We start from the raw sequence: 20,905 nt of genomic DNA, 5'->3' as shown, positions 1-20,905 counted from the left end.
CTAAATTGTTGAAAACAGATGCACCTTAAATGGGCTCAACACCTCTCCGATCATCTCAGCTGCTTAACAACCTTTTTTCCTTATTATTTTTTGTGAATGAGCAAATACAAACTAGTTAATACCATGACCCGTTTAGTCACAATTCCAAATTAATTATGCTATAAATTAATAAGCCCATATTGTTTTTGTTTAGAAATCGGACTTTTAGGACTTAAAGGACCATCTCATTTCATAGAAGAGGCAATCATCTCAGGGAGGTTGAGAGATTTGCTCAGGGCCACACAGCACAGCACAAAAATCACCAGCTCTTTCAGCTCACAGGTCTGAGTATACACCAGCCACTATGTCATGCCTGACACTCACAGAACTCTATAAATATGTGCTATTATTTCCATGGCAATTACTGGTACTGATTTAATCAAACTATTTTTTGGATGCTGATTTTGTGCCTGGCCCCAAGTTCAGCACGGCAGACAAGCAGACCCTCCCTGGAGGCTGCAGCTGCACACAGACCTCAGTCTGCCTGGGAGTGATCCGCAGAGCAGGACTCAGCCCCTTCAGACAGACAGGAAGCAGGTTCAGCAGGACCGCAGAGCTTGCCCTGAATTACTGCGACCCAGGACCCGAGTCCAGCCTCTCGCGGTGCCTGCCTTCGCCTGTGCGCCCCTTTCCCACCCAGGACCAGGTCACAAGGCTGGCTGGTGCAGATGAACGGGATGCCGTTGCTAACAAACAAGAGGCACCTGGGGGTCCCCTTCAGAGGAACTGCCTGTCCCTCTGCACCCATTTCACGTGCTGGCACCCCCTGTGCCCACTGGGCCACCGAGACGTGCCCAGGAGGCACTCAGTGCTGGAGTCCTTGAACACCACACCGTCCTACAGCGCCATGAGCCACCTCCTGCGGTGACATTCCCTTTGGGTGATGTACACAGCCTTGTCTGTTCTGGATCCCCAAGACCGAACTTCTCTGGATCTACTCACACCCACCCCGAGAAAAAATGTCACAAGTCATTAATTCCCAGATGTTTGGGGGCTTCTTATGGCAGCCCATCTCTGCACTCCTGCAGGGCAAGGACTCGCCAGTCAAGACATCCGCACAGCCTGGCACACCGTGCCAGTAAGCGGCTGGCAGGGGTCCCCGCGGGCCTTCTCCTGGGCTCCCACCTTGCTGGGGCTGACCAAGCACAGCAGCTCTATGCGCCATACCCTCCAGGAGGGGGCTTCCACACGACACTGGTGACAGGCAAAGTGAACAGGGGACAAGGGAGGTGCCGAGGCACAGAAGGACCCCAGGCCACCAGCCTGGGAGAAAACACCCCAGATGTCTGTTAGGCAGTCCCCCCCCCCACCCGACTTCTCATAGGAGCCTTTTGAATTGAAGATCACGGACTTCTCCGTCCTTGACATCCAGGTCCCTGGCCTGGGGCCCCAGTCTCCTGAGAATCACAGGTTGGAGGTTCCTGGTAAAGGCCCCTGAGCTCTGTCCAGGGAGAATTTGCTAAAGTGGGGTTTTCTGAGACGGCCCCCATAGAGCACCATTCCCTCTACTTTGCAGCATCCGCAGAGCGCTGGTGGCACACTGAGAAGCGGCAGCCTCCTCTAGACAAAGCCGACAGGCGGAACTCTGGCTGAATTTAACACCAGCCGCCACATTTTCACAGAAAGAGAGCAAGCTTTATTACGTGTTCACAGTCGTCCAGGCTTTTAGAAGTTTAGTCCCCGTGGGGGGCATTGGGACTGTCTGCGGCTCAGCCCCTGCTCCTCTTCCTGTCACCTCAGGTGGCCCCAAGAGGACCAGGAGAATCCAGTTTGAGGACCGAGAACAGCCACAAGTCCTGGGTGAGCCCATCTGCCTTCCCAAGTGTGGTTACCTGTAACCGATGGGTCAGACCAGAAGACCACAGGCCCTGTCCAGCTCTGCAACTTCAGCTCCCAACAGGGAGCAGGCCACACGGGTCAGAGCGAAGGGCTGGGATCACTGCCAAGGAAGGGCAGTCAGGAAGCCTGCTCCTTGGCCCCGGGGCAACTCTCCTCCTGGAGCACAGCCTGAGAGGTCCGCCTGCCCTTCCCAGGAGACTGAGCACCGGGCAGGGCGGGAACGGGTTTCTGTCTGTTAACACAAGGCGCCGTCCAACTGGGAAAGCGCCCAGCCTTGTGGAGGGCCCAGCGCTCGCCAGTGTCTGTCCCTTTTCAGCAATTACCTGTGTTCCAAAGACAAAGGGACCGTGGGCGGGCGTGAGGAGTGCAGGGATACGGAGCCCCTGGGGAGGGTCTGGGGCTCTGCCCGGCCGGCCTGGCTGAGACTGCCCAGGCTGGAGCGGCCCTTCCTCACCAGTGAGGTCTCCTGGGCAGAGGCTCAGCCTCCCTGCTCTACGTCCTCATCCTCATCGGTGCATGGGGTCCTCGTCGGTGCATGGGGACGGTGGTGACAGAGTCTGACCTCCCATGTGCATGTTAAATGAGATGAGCACCAGTCCCTGGAGTGCTTGGCAAACAGTAGGTGCCCAATAAATGTTAACCGCTGTTTTTCACTCTTTTGGGAGGATCATTGAGCCCAAACTGAGTTGGCCCGTGAGAGCCACCTAAGCCCAGGCGTTTGGAAAAACAGACTTCCATTCCCTGGGCCTCTGTGTCCTCTGGTTTCCTAAAACAAGAGCAAACGCCATCTTCCTCGCCAGCCAGACACCAGGGCTGGTAGCAAAGTTCACAGATCCAGAAGCCACAGCAGAGGGAAGGAGAAGGCAGGCCACCTGGACTCTGTGGCGCGATCCTCCTTTCAGTTGGGCCTCAGCTCTCCTCTCTTGTAAGATTGTAAATGTTTCAGAAAATAGTTTATACTAAATATGCTCCTTCCTAAATCTCATAAACAGTCACTCCTTCCTACATAAACCCTTACGCCCAAGGTATGTTCCAGTTCACCACCCACACATCTGCGGAGGGAGAGGTGTGTTGTAGCAACACAGGCCTGCGCACACGCGTGTGAGCCGGCACTGCCGTCCGACCCTCCGCTGCAGCTGTCCCCAGGTGGAAGAGGGTCCTGACCTCCCTGGGAGTCAAGGAGGACTCATGCACATCAGTGGAATTCTGCGAGGTCACCGTAGCTCCTTGGTAGCTCCTGGCTCCTCTGCTTCGTCTCTGTGCCAGGCCACTGTGTGTGCAGCGCTGAGGACGGATCCTGTGGTTGGATGGGAGCTGCAGACCCCCAGGGGCACCCCACTGACCCAGCTTTGCAGAGCAAGCATGTCACCCACAGAAGCACTGAGAGGTGGCTCAGCAGAGCACAGCCTCCAGCCAGCCTGCCGGGTCCCCATCTTGGGTTGTGCCATTTCTACTCGGAGGCCTGGCTGAAGTTCTGTGCCTCTCGCTGCCCTGCCGTCCTCCTGAACGGGACCACAGGAAGGATGGTGATCCTGCCTGCTCCTGGGGCTGTGCTGAGGACTGAGGTGGAGACGCTGGCTGGCCAAGTGCTCAGGGCCAGTGTTTGTGTTTCAGGATGCTGATTAAGGAAGCAAGGCCGGCCCCTCTGCTGACCGCCTTCTGCCCTGGGGCACTATTGGAGTGGGGCTACAGGCACTGCCTGGCCCCAGGAGAGCAGGTGTCTTACCAAGCAGCCCCGATGTAGCCGCAGAGGAGAGAGGCTCCCCACCATCAGGCAGGCGCTGAGTGGGGAGTGTGGGCACCAGCACCAACGAGCCTCGGGCCACCTTGACCCGTCTCTGGGTGGTCGGTGGGTGATTCTGGGGCACCTGGTAAGCACAGCCCAGTTACCTCCACGGGTGACTTTGCTTCCCCGGGGATTCTCACAGGGTTCCTCTGTGGCTCCCCTTGCGTGTGTGGCCCGGGCAGGAGCTCTCCACCAGGTCATCAGGAGCACAGCACAGCTTGCAGCATGAGGGCAAGGGTGGTGAGAGGCTGCAGGTGACCTCTGCTCTTGTCCTCAGCACCCCGGGCCTGCCACAGGCCTTGTCCCCCTCCTCAGCTCTGCAAGGCCTCAGGCCTCCCTGACCTGGGGTGGAGACCTTTGGGTCTGTGTTTAGCCTCCTCTTGACTGGCGCATGCAAACAAAATGGAAAATATCCACAGACCCAAACAAGATGACCATCCTCCCCCTGGGGGTCAGGGAGGACTGCCTCCAGGAGCCCTCCAACAGCCCGCAAGGCCTTTCCCTCCTGCCCTGGGGGCGCAAAACTGCTTCTTGAGGCTGCACCTTGTGTCTGCTCTCTGAAACCTCATTGCAGCAAACACTGGAGCCCCACAACTATGAGAATCTGAGCCACAAAATATGTGGGTCAAAAGATGAGGATTGAATTGTATTTTTCCAGATCCCTGTTTCATTATTCTACAGTGTCTGCTTTTACATTTGTTTGCTTGTTTGTATGTGAGTGGGACGGAAGGAATGGAAACCTGACACCAATGTATGGATGGCTCTGCAGCAGCCCTCCCCCAGGGCCAGCTCCCCTCACACTCCCCCCAAACCAAGGCTGCAATGCTGAATCCCATTTTAGAGAGGAAGTCAGTAAGGCCCAGAAAGGTCCGGAGCTTGCCTAAGGTCACACAGCTAAGTAAGTGAAAATCTGGGAACCAGACTCAGCAGTCCCTCCCCCCCCTCTTCCTCCCTCCCTTCCCCTCCCTCCCTCTCTCTCTCTCTCTCTCTCTCTCTCTCTCCCTTCCTTCCTCCCTTCCTCTCTCTCTCTCTCTCTCTCCCTTCCTTCCTCCCTTCCTCTCTCTCTCTCTGTTCCTCCCTCCCTTCCCCTCCCCCCCTCTTTCCCTTTACTACATCAATTTAAAGCAATAGCATCATAAGTTTGTGAGAGGCTTTTCTGCAACTCAACCCTCTGTGGTCCCAGACTGGTCCCTGACTTCCACAAGTCTGGGATTACACATCTAAAGGACAAAAGGACAGGGCAGTCTCTGCAGCCCTGGAGGCTAACGTTTCAGGTCCCCGGCAGCCCCAGGGGTCTAGAGTGGGCTTCCTCTCCTATACCTATATACTTGGCCCTTTTTCTCACCTCCACTGCCTTGCAGGATCAAGGGGCCTTGGCGGGCTCAAGAATCTGCCTGAGGATAAGTCAGACTCAGAGAAGCCCAGGGGAAGAAAGCCTGAGCTCTGGACCCGGCTGAGAGGCAGTGAGGAAAAGTCCATCGAAAAACTAGACCAAGTGTCCAGGACACAGAACTGGCCTCCACACTCCCAGGTCTCAGACTGGCAGGGATAAGAGGAGGCTGCCTCCCACGGGGCGGGCGCATGCCATGCTGCTCACTTTCAGAGCTGCCCCAGCCTGGGAGGCACACAGGCCTCCTCAGTCGGTCCTCCCAGGGCTGGACCCCGTGCTTGCCTGAAGGAATGAGCAACGCCCCAGGCTACTACCCCAGGTCAGGGGCCACGTCCACCCTGCAAAGTGGGCTGGGTCCCGTCTGCTGGTGAACCAGCTGTCCAGAGGAGGGCAGGGGGCAGGAACTTTTCAGTTCTCAAGACCTTACAAAAATGTCTGTCCTGGCGCCCAGATCCATAAGGGGAAAGCTCCCTCTTGGCTCCCAGATGCCAGCTATGTGCCACCGCCTGTCGCTCTGACCGGAGAGACCAGCTGGTCAGCTGTTGGTCCCTTGGCGGAACTGGGAGGCTGTCCCTGAATGAGAGACCCTTCGCAGGGGTGTGCCTGGGCCTGGAGGAAGACCGTGCACCCAGTCTCCGGAAGCTTCTGCAAGAGTGCCCGGGTTGCCCCGCCTGGTGTGGCCCCTGGAGTCTTCAGCTCGCCTGTTGCCTCCTGTGAGAGCCCCGACCCCCTCCCCAGAGCTGACCCCCCAGAGGGGCAGCGGCAGCCTCGCTAAGGAATGGGGGTGGGCAGGGGGAAGAGAGGAGCCATTAGCAAGTCAAAGGGAGAAGAGTGGCAAGTTACAGGGCTGTTTTCTTTTTGAAAATCCAATTATAGTGAAAGCCTCTTTCAACTGGAACCACGGTGACAGGGGCCAAGCCTTCCCACTCCCACCTTCCCCGCTCCAGAGGAGATGAGGGGTTGGAGCCAGCCGCGTCCCCACACAAACATGTGGGGTATGACAATGCTCTTCTCGATCTTTGTCTCAGAGCGTCCCCCCTAGACGCTGTCCATGGGCTGCCCCCAGCCCTCAGGCTGCGTGCTAACGTCTCCTCCGCTGGGACCCTGGCTCCCCGTGCGGCCGCGCACTCGGGCACCGGCTGCCCAGCTCCGTGTAAACCCAGGCGCCCTCCTTCTGCCCGGCACCGGCCCCTCCGTCCTCCCTGCCCCCCGGACAGGTCCCGCAGCCCAGCCCGGCCGACTCACCGCCCAAGCCTGCAGGAAACTTCATGAAGTGAGGGTAATTCCCGTACATGTTGATCCTCAGTTCATCCTCCGCCTGCGCCCACTGAGGATCACGCCCCTCGGGCTCCGCACCGCCCGCGGCTTCAACTTGGGCTCGCGCGAGTGGCCATCGCCTCCGAGCCGCCGGAGCAGGGCCGGGCCAGCGGGATTAGTCAGGCGTCTGCCCCCGGAGCGCAGGTCCACGGGGTGCGCCGCGCGGCGGCAGCTGGTGCCTGTCAGTAATCGCGTAAAGCCGCGCGCTCCTGCTCCTGCCGCCGACCCTGTTGCTAGTTTGATTAACTCGGGCGGGTGGTGCTGCGACTCGGCTCCCAGCCGTCCCCAGAGGTCCCCGCCGGTGGCGCGATCTATTATCCGGTAACCAATCGACGTGTGGCCGCCCCAGTGGGTCAGGAGGGGGAGGGGCAGGCCAGGGAGACCCTTTGGGCGCCTTTTCCTCCACTGGCACCCACAAAAATCAATGGGGCTTTATGGAGAGGCGTGTTCCCACGCCGGCTCCGCGCACTCGGTGCTGACGGGCGGGGGTGGGGCCGGAGAACAGGGCCCTTTCATGAGCACCGATCAGAAAAGCGGACTCGGCCCAGCGGTGGAGAACTGGAACCCAGGCCCTCCTGCCGGACTGCGCTCCCAGGAGGGAAGCTTGCCGGAGCCGTGGGGAGCCGTGGGGAACGATGGGAAAGCCGTGCTGCATCAGGCTGTGGTTCTCATCCTCAGGGTCCCCAGGGATGGACTCAGCTCATGCAAAGACCACTCTGGGGCCCACGGGCACCGCCAACCCGGGCTGGCACCAGTCGGCAGAGGGGGGTCTAAGCTCTGCTGATAGCGGGGCTGTTGTCCAGCCCTTGTGACAAGGTGCTGCTGGCCTGTTCTTAAATGCCTCTGGGAGCAGGGAGCTCAGTACTATCTCAGTTCAGCCCTCTGTGGTCCTCACCACAAAAGCACTCTCTGCTGAGCTGGAACCTGGCTCTCCTCCGTGGCTTCTGTCCTCAGGACCTCAGCTACTTCCTGGACCTATGGGATCTGTCACAGTGGGGTCCTCTGCAATTCAGGCCCCTCGTCTCCTGCTCTCTGCTCTTGCACCTCTTGCCGGCCTGTGTGCAGCAGGCGTCACCTGCTTCCAAGCACACCACAGCCTGCAGACCCCACAAGGTGGGCAAGGGACTGGCCAGACTTGGATGCAGTTTCCAGACAGCCTATCCCCTGCCCTCCGGGGACTGTGCCAGCAGAGTGGCAGACGTGCTGTCAGCACAGTCCCCAAGGGCCAGGGTCACGGATGAGCTCTAAGGGGTGCACTGCGGGCGAGCCATCTCCTGCTCGAACAGGACATGGATGGCAGGGTGGTGGGCCAGAGCAGGCCCAGTCAAGGTGACAGGGACGGGCGGGAAGGAGGAAGGAGGGAGTGCTGCAGGAGGAACTCTGCCCACCGCAGGCACCTCGGGGCAGCCCCCGTGTCAGGGCACATGCCTGCCCCCAAGCCATGGCCCCTTGATACGCATTCTTCATTCCATTCTTGGGAGACTGGTCAGGGGGCCTGCGGGCAGTAGGGGCCTGTGTCCCTCTGAAGTGGGAACTCGGGGGATTCGCTCCTCACCAGGGCTGCTGGGTCCTGTCTGTTGCCCAGGGCTCCTCCTTCCCGCCCCGTTCACCGCCCCCAGAGCATCCACGTCAGGGTAAGAACGCTGGAAACAGGCGGCAGAGGAGCAGCTCCCACCACTGCCAAGTCCGCTTGCAGGTGCCTCTGGCCTCTGCTGTACCACTCACCAGTCGCTGGCGGCAGAGGCTGCACCCACGGGGAGAGCCAGCCAGAGGCCAGTCTCCGCAGCTCACAGCCCGAGGGCATCTCATGCCGTGGGGTGTCCCTGGGCCTCAGTTACCTCACAGCGCCACTGTGAGCAGTAAGAGTGGGCACCCTGTTCCCTTAGAGCATGCCAGGTGCATAGCACCGGCTCAACATGTGCAGGCTGATTAGATGGTGGTGCCGGTGACAAGGAAGGTGGCCTAAACCACTTTACTTTACCTTACCTGTGTCCTTTTTCTCATTTGTAAGAGGACGGGGCAGGGCTAGATGAGTCCCAAGATCCCCTTTAACTTCAAAAGCGGATGCAAACTTGCCTGCCACCTATTCTGATCCACGCTGTCCGTTTTCTCCTGGTGGAACCTGAAGTTTGTGTCTCCCTGAAGTGCAGACTACGGTTTTCTGTTGCGCACGGGTCACAGGGGAAATGAGTTACTCCAGTGGCTTTAGGCGACTCTGCACTTGTGAGGGTTCTTCCAGGTACTCAAGGACTCAAACCCATCCTTTGAAATGCCCGCTCCAGACTCTCATCCAAGGTCAATGTCAAGATGATCTGCTGGTGGGTTGGGTTGTTCTCCCTGTCACTAGGTGAGGTACATCGTCTGCTTCTTTTCCTCACAGAAGAAAAAACAAATTTCTAAACCCAGCCTGGAAAGGCTTCAGGGTTGTGTCTCCACTTACCCTCCAGCTCCACAGAGAGGATGCACTCAGGAGTCTGGCCACGAGGCCCAGGTCCACAACGCTCTGCATTCGACCTTGAGCAGCCTTGCCAGGTTTCCAGGGGTGTGGTCTGCATTTTTACACTGCACCATTCTGCGCCATTTCTTTGAGTGGTAAATGCCAAGAGTTGGTGCGTTCTTGGTTCCTTTAGGTCCAGCTGCGGCGTCTGCTGTGGAGCATGAGACCTTCTCTCCACCTTCAGCTTGGTGTTCACACTCCTTTCCTCTTCCCACCTGTCAAAGCCCCCCTGCTCAGTTCCCACCATGACACACACAAAACCGTCCCCCTGCCAAAGTCGGACAAAACTCATCATCCAGTGTGTTCAGCTGCCTCTTAACACACGTGGCCTTGAGGTGTCCCAGTGCACTGGAGCTGAACAGTTTCTGTCTTTCCTTTGAATATGTCTTGTCTTCAAAGATGGCGATAGTGTATTATGTAGGATTTTTCCCCCATAAAAGTGCCAATAGGCCAGGCACAGTGGCACTGCCTGAAATCCCAGTGGCTCTGGAGGCTGAGACAGGAGGATTGCAGGTTCAAAGCCAGCCTCAGCAACAGTAGAGTCCCTGTCTCTACATAAAATATAAAATAGGACTGGGGATGTGGCTCAGTGGTTGAGTGTCCCTGAGTTCAATTCCCACTATCCCTGCCCCCCAAAAAGTGCCAACAGGTGTTTGATATATATTTTTTTGTATCAAAACTGCTTGGTATACTTATAATATGCCAAAAACAACATACTGAAGTGCTCCCCAGCATGCCCTCCGGTGATACCTTCCGCATAGTTTACATCCTGTAAGGAACCAAAGCTTTGCCAAAGTTGAAGAAAAATTGAATGTGGCGTTCCTCTTTGGTGCACATTCCTTGCCGGGCACCACTGTGTCCTGTCTGAGGTCATCACTGACATCATGACGTTCTTCCAACTGGCTGCTATTTCTAGCTAAGCCCTTCCCAGACAACTGCGCTCACTGGGGGCCCCGTGTCTCCAGCTGTTGCTGGATGCGCATTAGGAAGGACCACATGCTCCTGTCCATAGCAGGAATTAGGAATTCCTGCACAGCACTCTGGGCTGGCTTCTCGTGGAGGGAAGGATCTGGTCCTCTCACATGTTCAGCTTTCACTGAAGACCTGAGCAGTGCCTGGAGTCAAGGACAGAGGCGTACCTGCTCGGCCTTGTATTCACGCTGAAACCCAAGAGTGCAGCCTGGCCTCTGCCTCGCTCATTGTCTGCCTGACCAGCGGTGAGTTGAAACAGCATGGGCAGCAAACACAATGAAAAACCAAAACCATTCATTTGACAGTTGCCAATAAACACTGGATACAGAATTAGATCAAAGTATCTCTGCACTGATGCTGCGGGTCACAGTTTTTTGTTTTGTAGTCCTTTGCCTGTATAACAGTTATGATGTTCCAACATGTTTTCCCAGATATTAGACAAAACCAGGACAGGTTCTATTATCTCAATTTATAAGTGAGGAATCTGACGCAAGGCTGTGCAGTCAGAGAAGACAGTTACTCTAACAAGTTGGGTTTGGGATATTGTCTCACAACTAGACAATGACAGAATGGGTAGAAAAACCAGGCCCAGGGGTGGGAAGAGAGGAGGAAGAAGGGAGTTCTGGGGAGGGGTACTGGCCAAGTGATCTTGTTGCTATGTCGTGTGCAGGCACAGTATGTAACAGCAAATCCTCAGGAGGCTGAGGCAGGAGGACAGTGAGTTCAAAGCCAGCCTCAGCAAAAGCGATGTGCTAAGCAGCTCAGTGAGACCCTGTGTCTAAATAAAAAAATACAAAATAGTGCTGGATAGTGCTGGGGACGTGGCTCAGTGGTCAAGTGCCACTGAGTTCAATCCCTGGTGCAAAAAAAAAAAAAAAAACACCATTATGTACAACTATAAGGCACCAAAAAATATGTAGAAAGAAGAATAAGTAAAAAACTTAATAGAAGAAAAATAGCACTCACCTGCCCCCTCCCCAGAGGCCCTCACGTCCTCTCTTCCTACTGGGACTCCTGCTGGTCATCTCCAGACTTCTCCTTTCTCCTCCCTCTCTGGCTCCCTCCCTCTCTTACTTCATACTGGAGACTCAACCCAGGGCCTCCTGCATGCTGGGCAAGCACTCCACCCCTGAGCTGCATCCCAGGATTTCTTCTTACTTTTTTAATTTGTGAAAATGGAGTCAATAGTGCCTAATACTGTGGCCCAGTTTGTTCCACATTTTTACCAGGTGCCTTGTAGTTGGTAGCACTATCATGGTCGGGTCTGCTGTTGCATATTTGTCCCGCACACAATCCAACAGTAGGAATTGGCCAATATCCCTCCCCAGCACTTCCTTATTCCATTTTGAGACAGGGTCTCCCGAAGTGGCCCAGGCTGGCTTTGAACTTGTGATCCCCCTGCCTCGGCCTCCGGGAGCTGCAGCATAGGCTTGTGCCAGCTCGCCCAGCTTGTCTCTAGACTTCTAAACACTGTATTTGTACTGCTATCTGCTGATTCTTTATATCACTGTCTTCCTAGTGAGGAAGATGATAATTTACCTCTCTTCTTCCCTGTAATACTGGGTTTCCCTGCCTACATCACCCCAATTTCATAATTTTTAAAAATAAATATTCAATATTTACATTCTTAAAAAATTTAAAATAAAGATAAACACCAGGCCCCGACTCTGACTGCTGCCAAGGAGCCCCCACCCTGCTCCCTCTCCCAGGGGGTGTGTGCGGGCGAGGCGGGGCGAGGCGGCTCCCACGTGTTGATTCCCTCTGTACTGTTAACAGCGGGCACTCACTGGGCGCTGACATCTGTCCTCCAGTGGGACGTCCTGAGGGAAGAGATGGAGATGGTCCTCGCCTCGTGGAGTGGAGCCCCGCAGGCTGAGGAGAAGTGTTGAGAGCCACAGAGTCGGAATGGCGCCTGGCATATTACCAGAAGGAGTGGTTAAGAGGTGACACCAGCGAGCCATTAAGATGATGATAATTAAGTTCAGCTGTGTATAATCGCTGTGACTGGATGATGCTGGATTGAAACAGGCTGTGTATTCAGTTGTATATGGACCCCTGCTGTCCGGCAATAGGGCGGCTCCTACTGCCTCGGGCAGCCCGCCCACCCATTGAGTGCCCCTTGAGTTCCAGGAGCCTGGTGGACGGCGGAGGAATTGGAGGGGGAGTTCCGGTTGGTGTGTGGTGTCCCTGAAAGGGCCGTGTGGGTGGTGTTCGGGGGAATTTGGAAATAAAGTTTGTTCCTGCTTGAGTGGCTCGTGATTTTGTGCCCAGCCAGACTGCGGCAGAGAAGGACGTTCAGCACGTACGTGGGCATAAACCATGGGAGGTGCTAGAGGGACACCAAGTGGACAGGCTCAGGGACACCACAGACAGAAGGGCAGGGCCGGCTTCTTAGGCGAAGCAACTCACTGGGACCTAAAGGACGAGTCAGGTCCAACCCGGAGGGAAGCAGGAAGGTGGGGAGGGTGCGCCAGGCCACCTTTGGGTGGCCCCAGGTGGCGGCTCTCCCCCTTCTGGACCCCCATTGTCTGGGGGACCACTCTTGTCCCTAAACGTGTTCCTCTGTAGGTCACGTGGATGCACCTGAGGCAGCCGCTTCCTGGCTGGAAACACCAGGATGGCAACGCGGTCTGAGGGGTTTCTGTGGCCCCTAAAGCACAGCACCTAACACGGAGGACCACGCCCAGCGCAGGGGTGAAGGGTCAGCTGCCATGCTGGGAGCTCCGAGGCCAGCCAGGGCGCTGGCCAGGGCAGGGAGCGACCTGCTCCCAGGTCCCAGCAGTGCTCACAGCCGGTCTCCACATCCTCCTGAAGCCACACTCGTGTATGGACAGGCCCACATGGGGTCAGTGCCGTCCATCAGCCTCCGTGACTGAGATACCCTAAGGGCAGCCGTGAGGGCAGACGAATTGGCTTCACATTAGAACTGGCTCAGCTGTCACCAGAAGCAGGGCCACTTCCTGTCACCTAAAATGTGTCTTCAGGTGCCACTGTGGCCTAGGAACTGACTGGTGTTTGTGTCAGGTAATGGGTCCAGTCATGGGGACACAGCCCACTGAGTTGTTCACCTCTCAGGAAACCGTCTGAGAACTGGCCTGATCCCGGACCACCAGGAGTCTTCAGGAGGTCCCGAAGCCTGGGTCACCTCCAGACCACGGCTTGGTCTCGGGTGGAGGCCACAACAGCCTCAAAACCCCAGGGGGCTGCTGGGTGTCCAAGCTTGAGCAGCACTGACCTGAGGAAGGAGAGGCCAGGAAGGGCCTGCCACAGAGAAACAGCTGCCCAGGGGGACTCCAAGGAGCCAACAAGATCCGCTCCTGCCGCAGTCTGCTGGGCACAATCAGGAGCCACTTGTCAAAAGAAAGGAACTTTATTTTAGAACCACACAGGCCAAACCACACAGCTCCTCAGGAAAAACCCTCAGAGCCCAACTGCCACCACCGGCTTCCCACAAGCCTCTCAACCTCCCCCCTCCTCCTGCTCTTGAGGCCGATTGGCTGGGTCGCATGGGCGGAGCCAAAGAAGTCCCCCAATGAGCATCACCGCAGAGGAGCCAATCAGCTAGAAGTTGCTGGGGCCGCTGTGAACCAATCATCAGCCGGCAGTCTGAAAGTTTGCTGGCAGCTGGAAGTTTGCTGGGGCCCTTTCGGCTGTGGCTCTCAACACGCTCTGCCGGCTCCCAAGCCCAGGAAGCTCTGGCTGAGCAGGGGAGGTGGTGGCTGTGGCCATCTGCGGCGCAGACACCGCAGCCCACGCCGGCTCAGGCTGGCTGGCACGGCGTGCTCAGGGGGCTGGTGCCCACCCCACCCTCTGCTGTCCGACTCTCACTCCTCTAAGGCCCGTCCTCCGTCCATCTTCCCTCTCAGCAGGTAACCCTTCCACCTGGTCCAACAACAGCATCCAACCTGCACTGAGTCATCTCCCTTTGAACCTTGTCTGGCTGCTGAGCTGGAGTCTGCTCGGGTACAGGCACGGCCCTCACTGGCCCTACCCCACCCAAGGCCTGGACACAGCGAGTCTGGTAAATGCCTGTCAGTGGACCCGAGGCAGACATCACCCATAGGGCAACTCCCTGCCCGCTGTTCCGGAGCCGTGGGCTTCGGGCTCGAGACCCCTGACACGACTCTCCACAGACCCACGTTGCCATAAATCCTCGAGGTGGAGGGCGGATCTCGTAGGTGTCCCCAGATCTTGTTCCCCGGCTACAAGAAGATCACGGAACCCTCCCTGTGGTGAGCAACCCGCCACAGCTGCGATGCCCACGGGAGCTCCCAGGACACAGAACGGCGATCTTGACGAGAAGATTCACGCGCCCGGGGAAATGTCTGGTCCTCTCTGGAGAGGAGCCACAGGGCAGATGAGGGCCCTCGGACCCAGAGCCCTCGCCCACAGGAGACAGTCCTGGGGCTCAGGGACACCTGCTCCAGTCCCTGACAAGGAGGAAGGGGGTCCTCAGCACAGCCGGCCCAAGGCCACACCTGCTGCTCGGACTCTGTGGAGACTGACCACGGCGCTGGCCCCAGCCGCGGACTTGTGCACACTCAGGTGTGGGTTTGGAGGCGGTGGCCCTGTCACACAGAAAACCAGTCTATTTCCAGATCCCACTCACTCTTGGGGCAGAGGCTCCAAATATACCACCCAGTGACAGCAGGAGGCTGACCATCAGGGCAGCAGCTGAACAGGGCAGGGCAGATGCAGACGTTCACACGTCCACCATTAGCCTCGGCATGACCCGAAGGCCATGAGAGCTATATTTACACAAGAGCAAGTGTCCATCATACTTGACGTGGTTTTCATTTAAGCGCTCCCAGGGGTGGGCTTTATGTGTCAGGAAAAGCTACTGTGCCGTCCCCTCTGAAGGCCCACAGGCGGACATCACAGGACAGAGCTTGGCGAAGCACACCCTGCTCTGTGCTGTGATCGTCAGGTCGTAAGAAGGGCTTGCCCCTAAATAAACCACAGTCCTGCACCTCTGTGACCACAACACCTGGGAGATGGCAGCTGGCCACTCCCACACGGTCACAAACGGGCATGGAACACCATAAACCCGGATCCAAGACGGCCGCTGTCGAGAAGGGTTGGGAGCAGACCCTGGGAACCGGCCTTGCTGGAGTGCCCCTGGCCCAGGGAGGCCAGGGTGGTGGTCAGCTGACAGGCCTTCTTGACAGGCCCAACGCCACAGCTCCACACTTCAGGGAGGGCTCACGCCTAGTAGGTAAGGAAACGACGTCAGTCCTCCTGATGCACAGTGCACAGCTCCGACACGGCTCCTGGGACCACGGACTCTTAATGGGTCCCCTTTGTCTGCAGCAGCGCCCACACCGGGCCGCGTCCCACTTCTCCAAGGCTTTGCCTCCGCAGTGGACAGCACTCGAAGTCTGCTGACGAGGCCCAGCTCAGTCTTGCCGGGACCCTGCCCTGTTTCTCAGACCCTGCTCTTGCTCACACTGGTGCCCTGGGTGAACACGTCCTCCGTCCTTCCCGCCCTCCTCCTCTGAGTCCCGGCCATCCCTGGACATCCTGAGTGCAACCCTCGCCCCTGCAGCCAGCCAGCAGTCTCCTCTCTCTCCCTTCTTCTCCATGAGCGTCTCTGTGTCACGTGCACTATCTCTCCCTGCTCTTGAAGCTCCGCAGCACCCACCCCCAGCAGCTGTACCTGCTTCTGATCTGCACCCTGCTTGGCCCGTGATCTCTGGATTCTCCAATGAGCACCACACCCACTGGATCGCTCCACCCACTGCCTGAAAACCTCGGCCTCCCGCCCTTTGCTTCTGCCTCGGGTGGGCGCTCCCTGGCCTCCTCACCCAGGGCTTGTGGCAGGGTTCCGTTCCTCCTGTGGGCAGGACATCTCACCTACCTTTCTGAGTTAAAGTCTCTTCCTGAGGCCAGGTGTGGTGGTGCACATCTGTAATCCCAGTGGCTCAGGAGGCTGAGGCAGGAGGATCACAAGTTCAAAGCCAGCCTCAGCAACTTAGTGAGGCCCTACGCAACTTAATGAAACCATGTCTCAAAACAAAAAAATAAAAAGGGCTGGGGATGTGGCTCAGTGGTAAAGCACTGCTGGGTTCAACCCCAAGTACCAAAAAAAAAAAAAATTCTCTCCTTTAGAAAGCACTTGGTGTAGTGTCCCGTCCCCCCATCCCCTCTGAAACTGGGGCCTGGGTCTCCGCCCGCTCCTCCCCTCTTCATCTCCAGCACATATCAGGATGACACCAACACCTGTGTAGCTGGCGTTCCACACCTGTCTTCCTCCAGGCTGTGGACAGCGCCCCAGGGCGGGGCACGGCTGTAGGGTTAGGGTAGCTGGAGAGTGAATGGCGGCACCTGTCTCAGCTGGAGTGGCCTCCTGTGCTGGGCCTCTCTCCACCTGCTGGAGTGTGGCTGGTGCAGGCTCGGCACTCCCTCCTTCCAACAGGGCCCTGTTCATAAGAACTGGTACGGGCAGGGCTGCCACGTCCAGTCCTCCACGGAAACACAGCCTTGGGCCACTGGTGGCGAGTTGGCCTCCACCCGCTGGTCTGATTCAGGAAGAGGCATCCTCGGCTCACACACCAGCGCATCAAGATTGAGCACCATCTGAGAGGTGCAGGATCCATGTGCCCGCCGTCTGCCCATCTCTCTGTCTGGCCACCTGGTGTCAGTGAAGGGAGAAGGTAGTGGCTGGTGCCACGTCTGGCTTAGAGTCAGAACTTCCCGAGTGTCCGGGACCTCGGGGTTCCGCGCCCTCTGAACCCAGTGCCCAAGTTCCCTCAGCCTGTAGGGTGAGCATGAAGTCCCGAGCCCACAGGGAGGCTGTGGGATGGAAAGAGGACTGTATTTGCAGCCGTCTGTCAAATGGGGAGTGAGCTGGCGTGACGGTTACCATGGCTGGTGAAGGGAGGAGAGTCACGGAGGGGTGTGGCTGAGCCCGGGCGCTGCCCAGCACTGGGCTGCTGGCAGGAGTGGGATGGGAGCCCACCTGGACCTCAGCCCTGACCCTGACGCACCCTGTGCCTCAGCGAGGCAGGCTCATGGCCTTGCCGAGGGGCTCCGGGGCGCCTGCTTCCTGGGAGGAGACTTGCTAATAGAGATTGTCTTAATTAGGCGAAGTGCCCGGGCGCCATGGTAACGGGCATTACAGGATCTGGGGAAGAGGAGGCGCTTTTGATAAGAACCCAGAGCCTGCAGAGGGGGAAAGGGGTGGGCTGTGCCCAGGGCGGCGGTGGAGGAGAGCGCAGAGGTGGGCAGACTGTGAGCCCGGGAGGGAATGCAGGGGCACGGTGCCCTCTGCTCGGGGCCGCCCAGCTCAGGTGCTTTCCAGGGGCCAGTGTGGCTTCAACCTCGTGTGCTCTCCAGCTGGCCCGCCCGCGGCTTTCAACCCGTGAGAACATGCAGAACCTGCAGCTATGATCTGACCAAAAAGTGAGAGACGCGTTAGGACTGCTGCTTCCCATTCCCAGGTGGGGGCCTCAGCAAACGCTCTCCCGTCCAGCTTGGCACGGCCCTGCGCTGAAGGTGCCCCCTGAGGAGAACCCTGTGCCTGCAGCCCTCGTCACCAAGAACATGCCTGTCGGTCCCCGTCAGTGAATGCACACCAGGCAGAGATTCCAGCCGACAAAGTCCTGCTCTAGACGCCGGCCTGGGCCCCGTCCACCTCCACCTCTGCCCAGGAGTCCAGCAGCTCAGCCTGGCCACCTGTGAGAGCTGGGAGGTTTCTAAAGGGACGCATCTGTGGCAGACACCTGTGTCATGAAGCTCTTCCTCAGATGGTCCTAAATGTCCCCTGTGGGCCTTTGCTGTCTCTGTGCTCCTGCTCCTTCCTCAGCAAGAACCCAGGCCAGCCCACGGCAGCGTGAGGAGGGCTTCTCCCGCTGGTCCTGCACACACCAGCAGCCGTGGAGGCAGGTGGAGCAGAGCCACCTTTTGTGTTTAGGAAACAACCCCCACCCCCGCTGCTGGGATCGGGGAGGGGTGAGGGCGGCTTCTCCAGCCACCCAGGGCTCAGCCGCCAGGCTCGGGGGCCACTGGAAGCCAGCGGGAATGGTTCCTCGGTGGACATTTTAGAGCAGAGCCAGGCTCTTGGGGTGGGGCTCCAGGGTCAGATCAGTGCCCCCGGGGGAAGGAGAAGGCCCAGGTTCTGCCCACTGATTCCTGTGAATGTGAACACAGTTGACTGTGGACTTGGCCAAATGCGCCTGAGATTGGAAAGAGCCACGAGAGAGCCCACAGGGCGCCTCAGGGTCATGAGGGGTGAGGTGACTTCCAGTCCCTCCCGCCATCCTCTCAAGACTCCACAGATTCTCTATCGCATCTCCACTAACGATGCGTTTACAAGAGGAAGAACTGAAACATGTTTGGCTTCTGCCCAGAAACACCCCCTAGCCTTATGCACTGTCTGGTTGGCCAGGGGTAGACCACGGCCACGGGCAAACCATGCCCAGGGGCAAACCACGGCCACGGGAAAACCACAGCCAGGGGTAGACCACGGCCACGGGCAAACCACGCCCAGGGGCAAACCACAGCCAGGGGAAAACCACGGCTACAGACAAACCACGGCCCTGGGCAGGCGGCCAGGAACAACAAACAGACCAGCCTCCCTGGAAGAGCCACCAGCCGAAGGCCAGATAGGGTCAAGGAGGCCGAAGATGGCCGGTGTCACAGGGGTGGGCGGAAAGGCAGCTCTTGTGCCCTGGTGGTGGCACCTTGCTAGGTTCAGGCATCGTGGGAAACAATGGGGGTGGGGGTTCTAAAGAAACGAACGATAACACTGCCATCCTGCAGCAGTGGCTCCGAGAGACCCCACCTGCGAGGGTACCAGTCTCCAGGTTCACGGTGCACTACTCACCAGCCGAGAGGCAGCAGCGGCCAAGAGTGGACAAGGGAACCGCTGCGCCCAGACCCAGGCCTCATTCTTCTGAGTGCAGTGATAGAGCCCCGTCTTGTCCCCTGCCGCGACCTGGGTGCGCCTGGCCAGGTGCTGCGTGAGCGCCAGACAGGCAGACAGACACACGCCGGCCGCCGTGCGCGACCTCACTTGTACGTGAGGTCTCTTTAAAAGGCAAACGCAGAGTGGAGGACAGAACAGGTGGCCAGGCCAAGCGGGGAAACGGGGAGGTGGAGGCCAGAGGACGTGGAGTAGCAGACACGCAGGGCCAGCAGGCCTGGAGAGCCACGTGCAGCGGAGGACCGCAGGTGGCAGAGGGTTCTGGGGACCTGCCGAACACTAGCACTCGGCTGCCCTTCCACGCAGGAAGAGGGGACGTGAAGTGGGGGCCTCTCACGGCTCCCTGAGGTGGCCTCTCACTGTTGGGGACCCTGTGGCATCATGTCCGTACCTTTTTTAAAATTTCAAGATAAACCCGTTTTTTGAGCTTCCCTGGGCACAGCCCTCACCGCCTCACTCACCTGAGTGCCACCGTCTGTCCTGTTAGTGAGGGCAGTCCCTGGCTGTTTGGTGACCCTCTGCCCAGGACACCCTCAGGCCCTCCTGGAGGGGCGGGCCATAAGATCCTGGGACTGCGAGCTCTGTGAGGTGTGTCCAGCGGATCAGGAGACGGGGGCTAGATCCTGGCAGAGCGACTCCTAATGCGTACGACCTTGAAAACTGTACTTGCCCTCCATCAGCCACAGGATGTGAGCGATATTTGTAAGAACGAGACCAAGAAGCAGGTGAAGACCCTGAGCTGGCGACGACACGGACGGGGGCTCAGTGAGCACGAGGTGGGTCTGCAGGGCTGACCCCACAGAGGATAGTCCCGCCCCATGACCAGTCCCTGTCACTAACCAAGATGTCGGGGTCTCTCTTAATCTTCCCCAATAAAGCCCTCAGCCTCAACAGCCATGGTCCACGTAAGTCACCTGTGTCAGCCTGGTGACAGTCCTCTCCAGACCCATGTGCCCCGAGGCCCCTGGACATACAGGTTTCCAGGTCCCCGTCCATGTCACACCCAGCGTCACCCAGCCAGGCTCCCATCCTCCCTCAGGTCTGCTGGTCCTCCAGGGTCTCCATCTCCGCCCGGCATTTCTATCTACCACGCCAGCAACCCGGGTCGTCCCTGAAGCCACCTTGCACCTCCGTCCCTGCCTCTCCCGCCTTGTCCTGCCACATCCTCTCCCGGGAGCCCGCCCGGTCCCACCTCTCCCTCTGCCCGGAGTTCTGCAGCACCTCCGACCTCTCTGCCCCCACTGCTACCGGGGCCCCCCAGAAAGTGGGCTTCAAAGTCTAAGTTGGGTCTGGCCACTCCCAGGCTTCAAATCCTTTAAGGACTTTTCATTGCACTGAGAAGAAATCCCTGTCCATAACTTGGCCTCGAGGTCCCCATGACCTGGCTATTTTGTCATCCTAAACTGATGAATTGACCATGGTCTCACAGGCCTCTTGGACGCCTGGAACGCACCACGCTCTTTCCTGTCCCACCATCTTCCAGCCTGCAGTCTGTCCCTGTCGGCCTTGCCAGCCCCCGTAGACGGTCCCCTCCTCAGGAGAGCCATCCCGGGGACTGCAGCCGGCACAGACCTCCCAGCTACCTCCCTGTCATTTCATCTTTATCATTTTGTATCCACTGACCCACAGTGAATACAGACTCTAGTTTCTACAAGCACAGGGATCTGGGGCCTGCTGACTTCCGCCTGGAAGAGAGGCCTGGGTACAAAACGGGACTGTATCCACCCACGAGGTGCATGCCAACATCAGAAATCAACCACTTGACTCTTGGAGCTAAAATCCCAGTGACTCAGGAGGACGAGGCAGGAAAATCACAAGTTCAAAGCCAGCCTCAGCAATTTAGCAAGGCCCTGAGAAACTTAGCAAGATCCTGTCTCAAAAAATAAAAAAGGGTGAGGATGTGACTCGGTGGTTAAGCACCCCTGGGTTCAATCCCTGGTACGAAATACACACACACACACACATTTCCAAGGATCCCTAGGTGTTTGAGAAAAATCACCATCACACGCACAAAAAAATCTAGATGAATAAATTAAGCCCTGACCCCAGAGACAACAAAACAGGGCTTTCAGGATCTGTTACGTGTACACACACCTGTGTGTGTGCTTTTGGGCAGGGATGGGGGGTACCAGGATTGAACCC

General features: G+C 57.9%; 1 protein-coding gene and 1 long non-coding RNA gene across 2 annotated transcripts in view; one reads left to right on the top strand and one right to left on the bottom strand.

Moving 5' to 3' along the window:
• The window catches only part of RXRG (retinoid X receptor gamma), a 42,027-nt gene extending 35,529 nt beyond the window's left edge, over positions 1-6,498 (bottom strand). Inside the window, exon 1 of the mRNA XM_081300265.1 lies at positions 6,300-6,498. Coding sequence (XP_081156391.1) covers positions 6,300-6,348 — 49 coding nt within the window. The 5' untranslated portion in view covers positions 6,349-6,498. The remainder of the gene's footprint in view (positions 1-6,299) is intronic.
• A 91-nt stretch (positions 6,499-6,589) lies between these two features.
• On the top strand, positions 6,590-11,894 carry LOC308652426. The gene is made up of 3 exons (XR_014022790.1): positions 6,590-6,692; positions 9,002-10,085; positions 11,617-11,894. It is a non-coding gene; the product is annotated as an uncharacterized lncRNA (long non-coding RNA).
• Positions 11,895-20,905: the final 9,011 nt, after the last annotated feature.

The sequence above is a fragment of the Spermophilus citellus genome (genome assembly GCF_964194105.1).
Source record: "Spermophilus citellus genome assembly, chromosome: 6".
Classification (NCBI taxonomy): Eukaryota; Metazoa; Chordata; class Mammalia; order Rodentia; family Sciuridae; genus Spermophilus; species Spermophilus citellus.
Note: the sequence above shows the minus strand (reverse complement) of the source record. Positions and strands in the feature narration are given on the sequence as shown.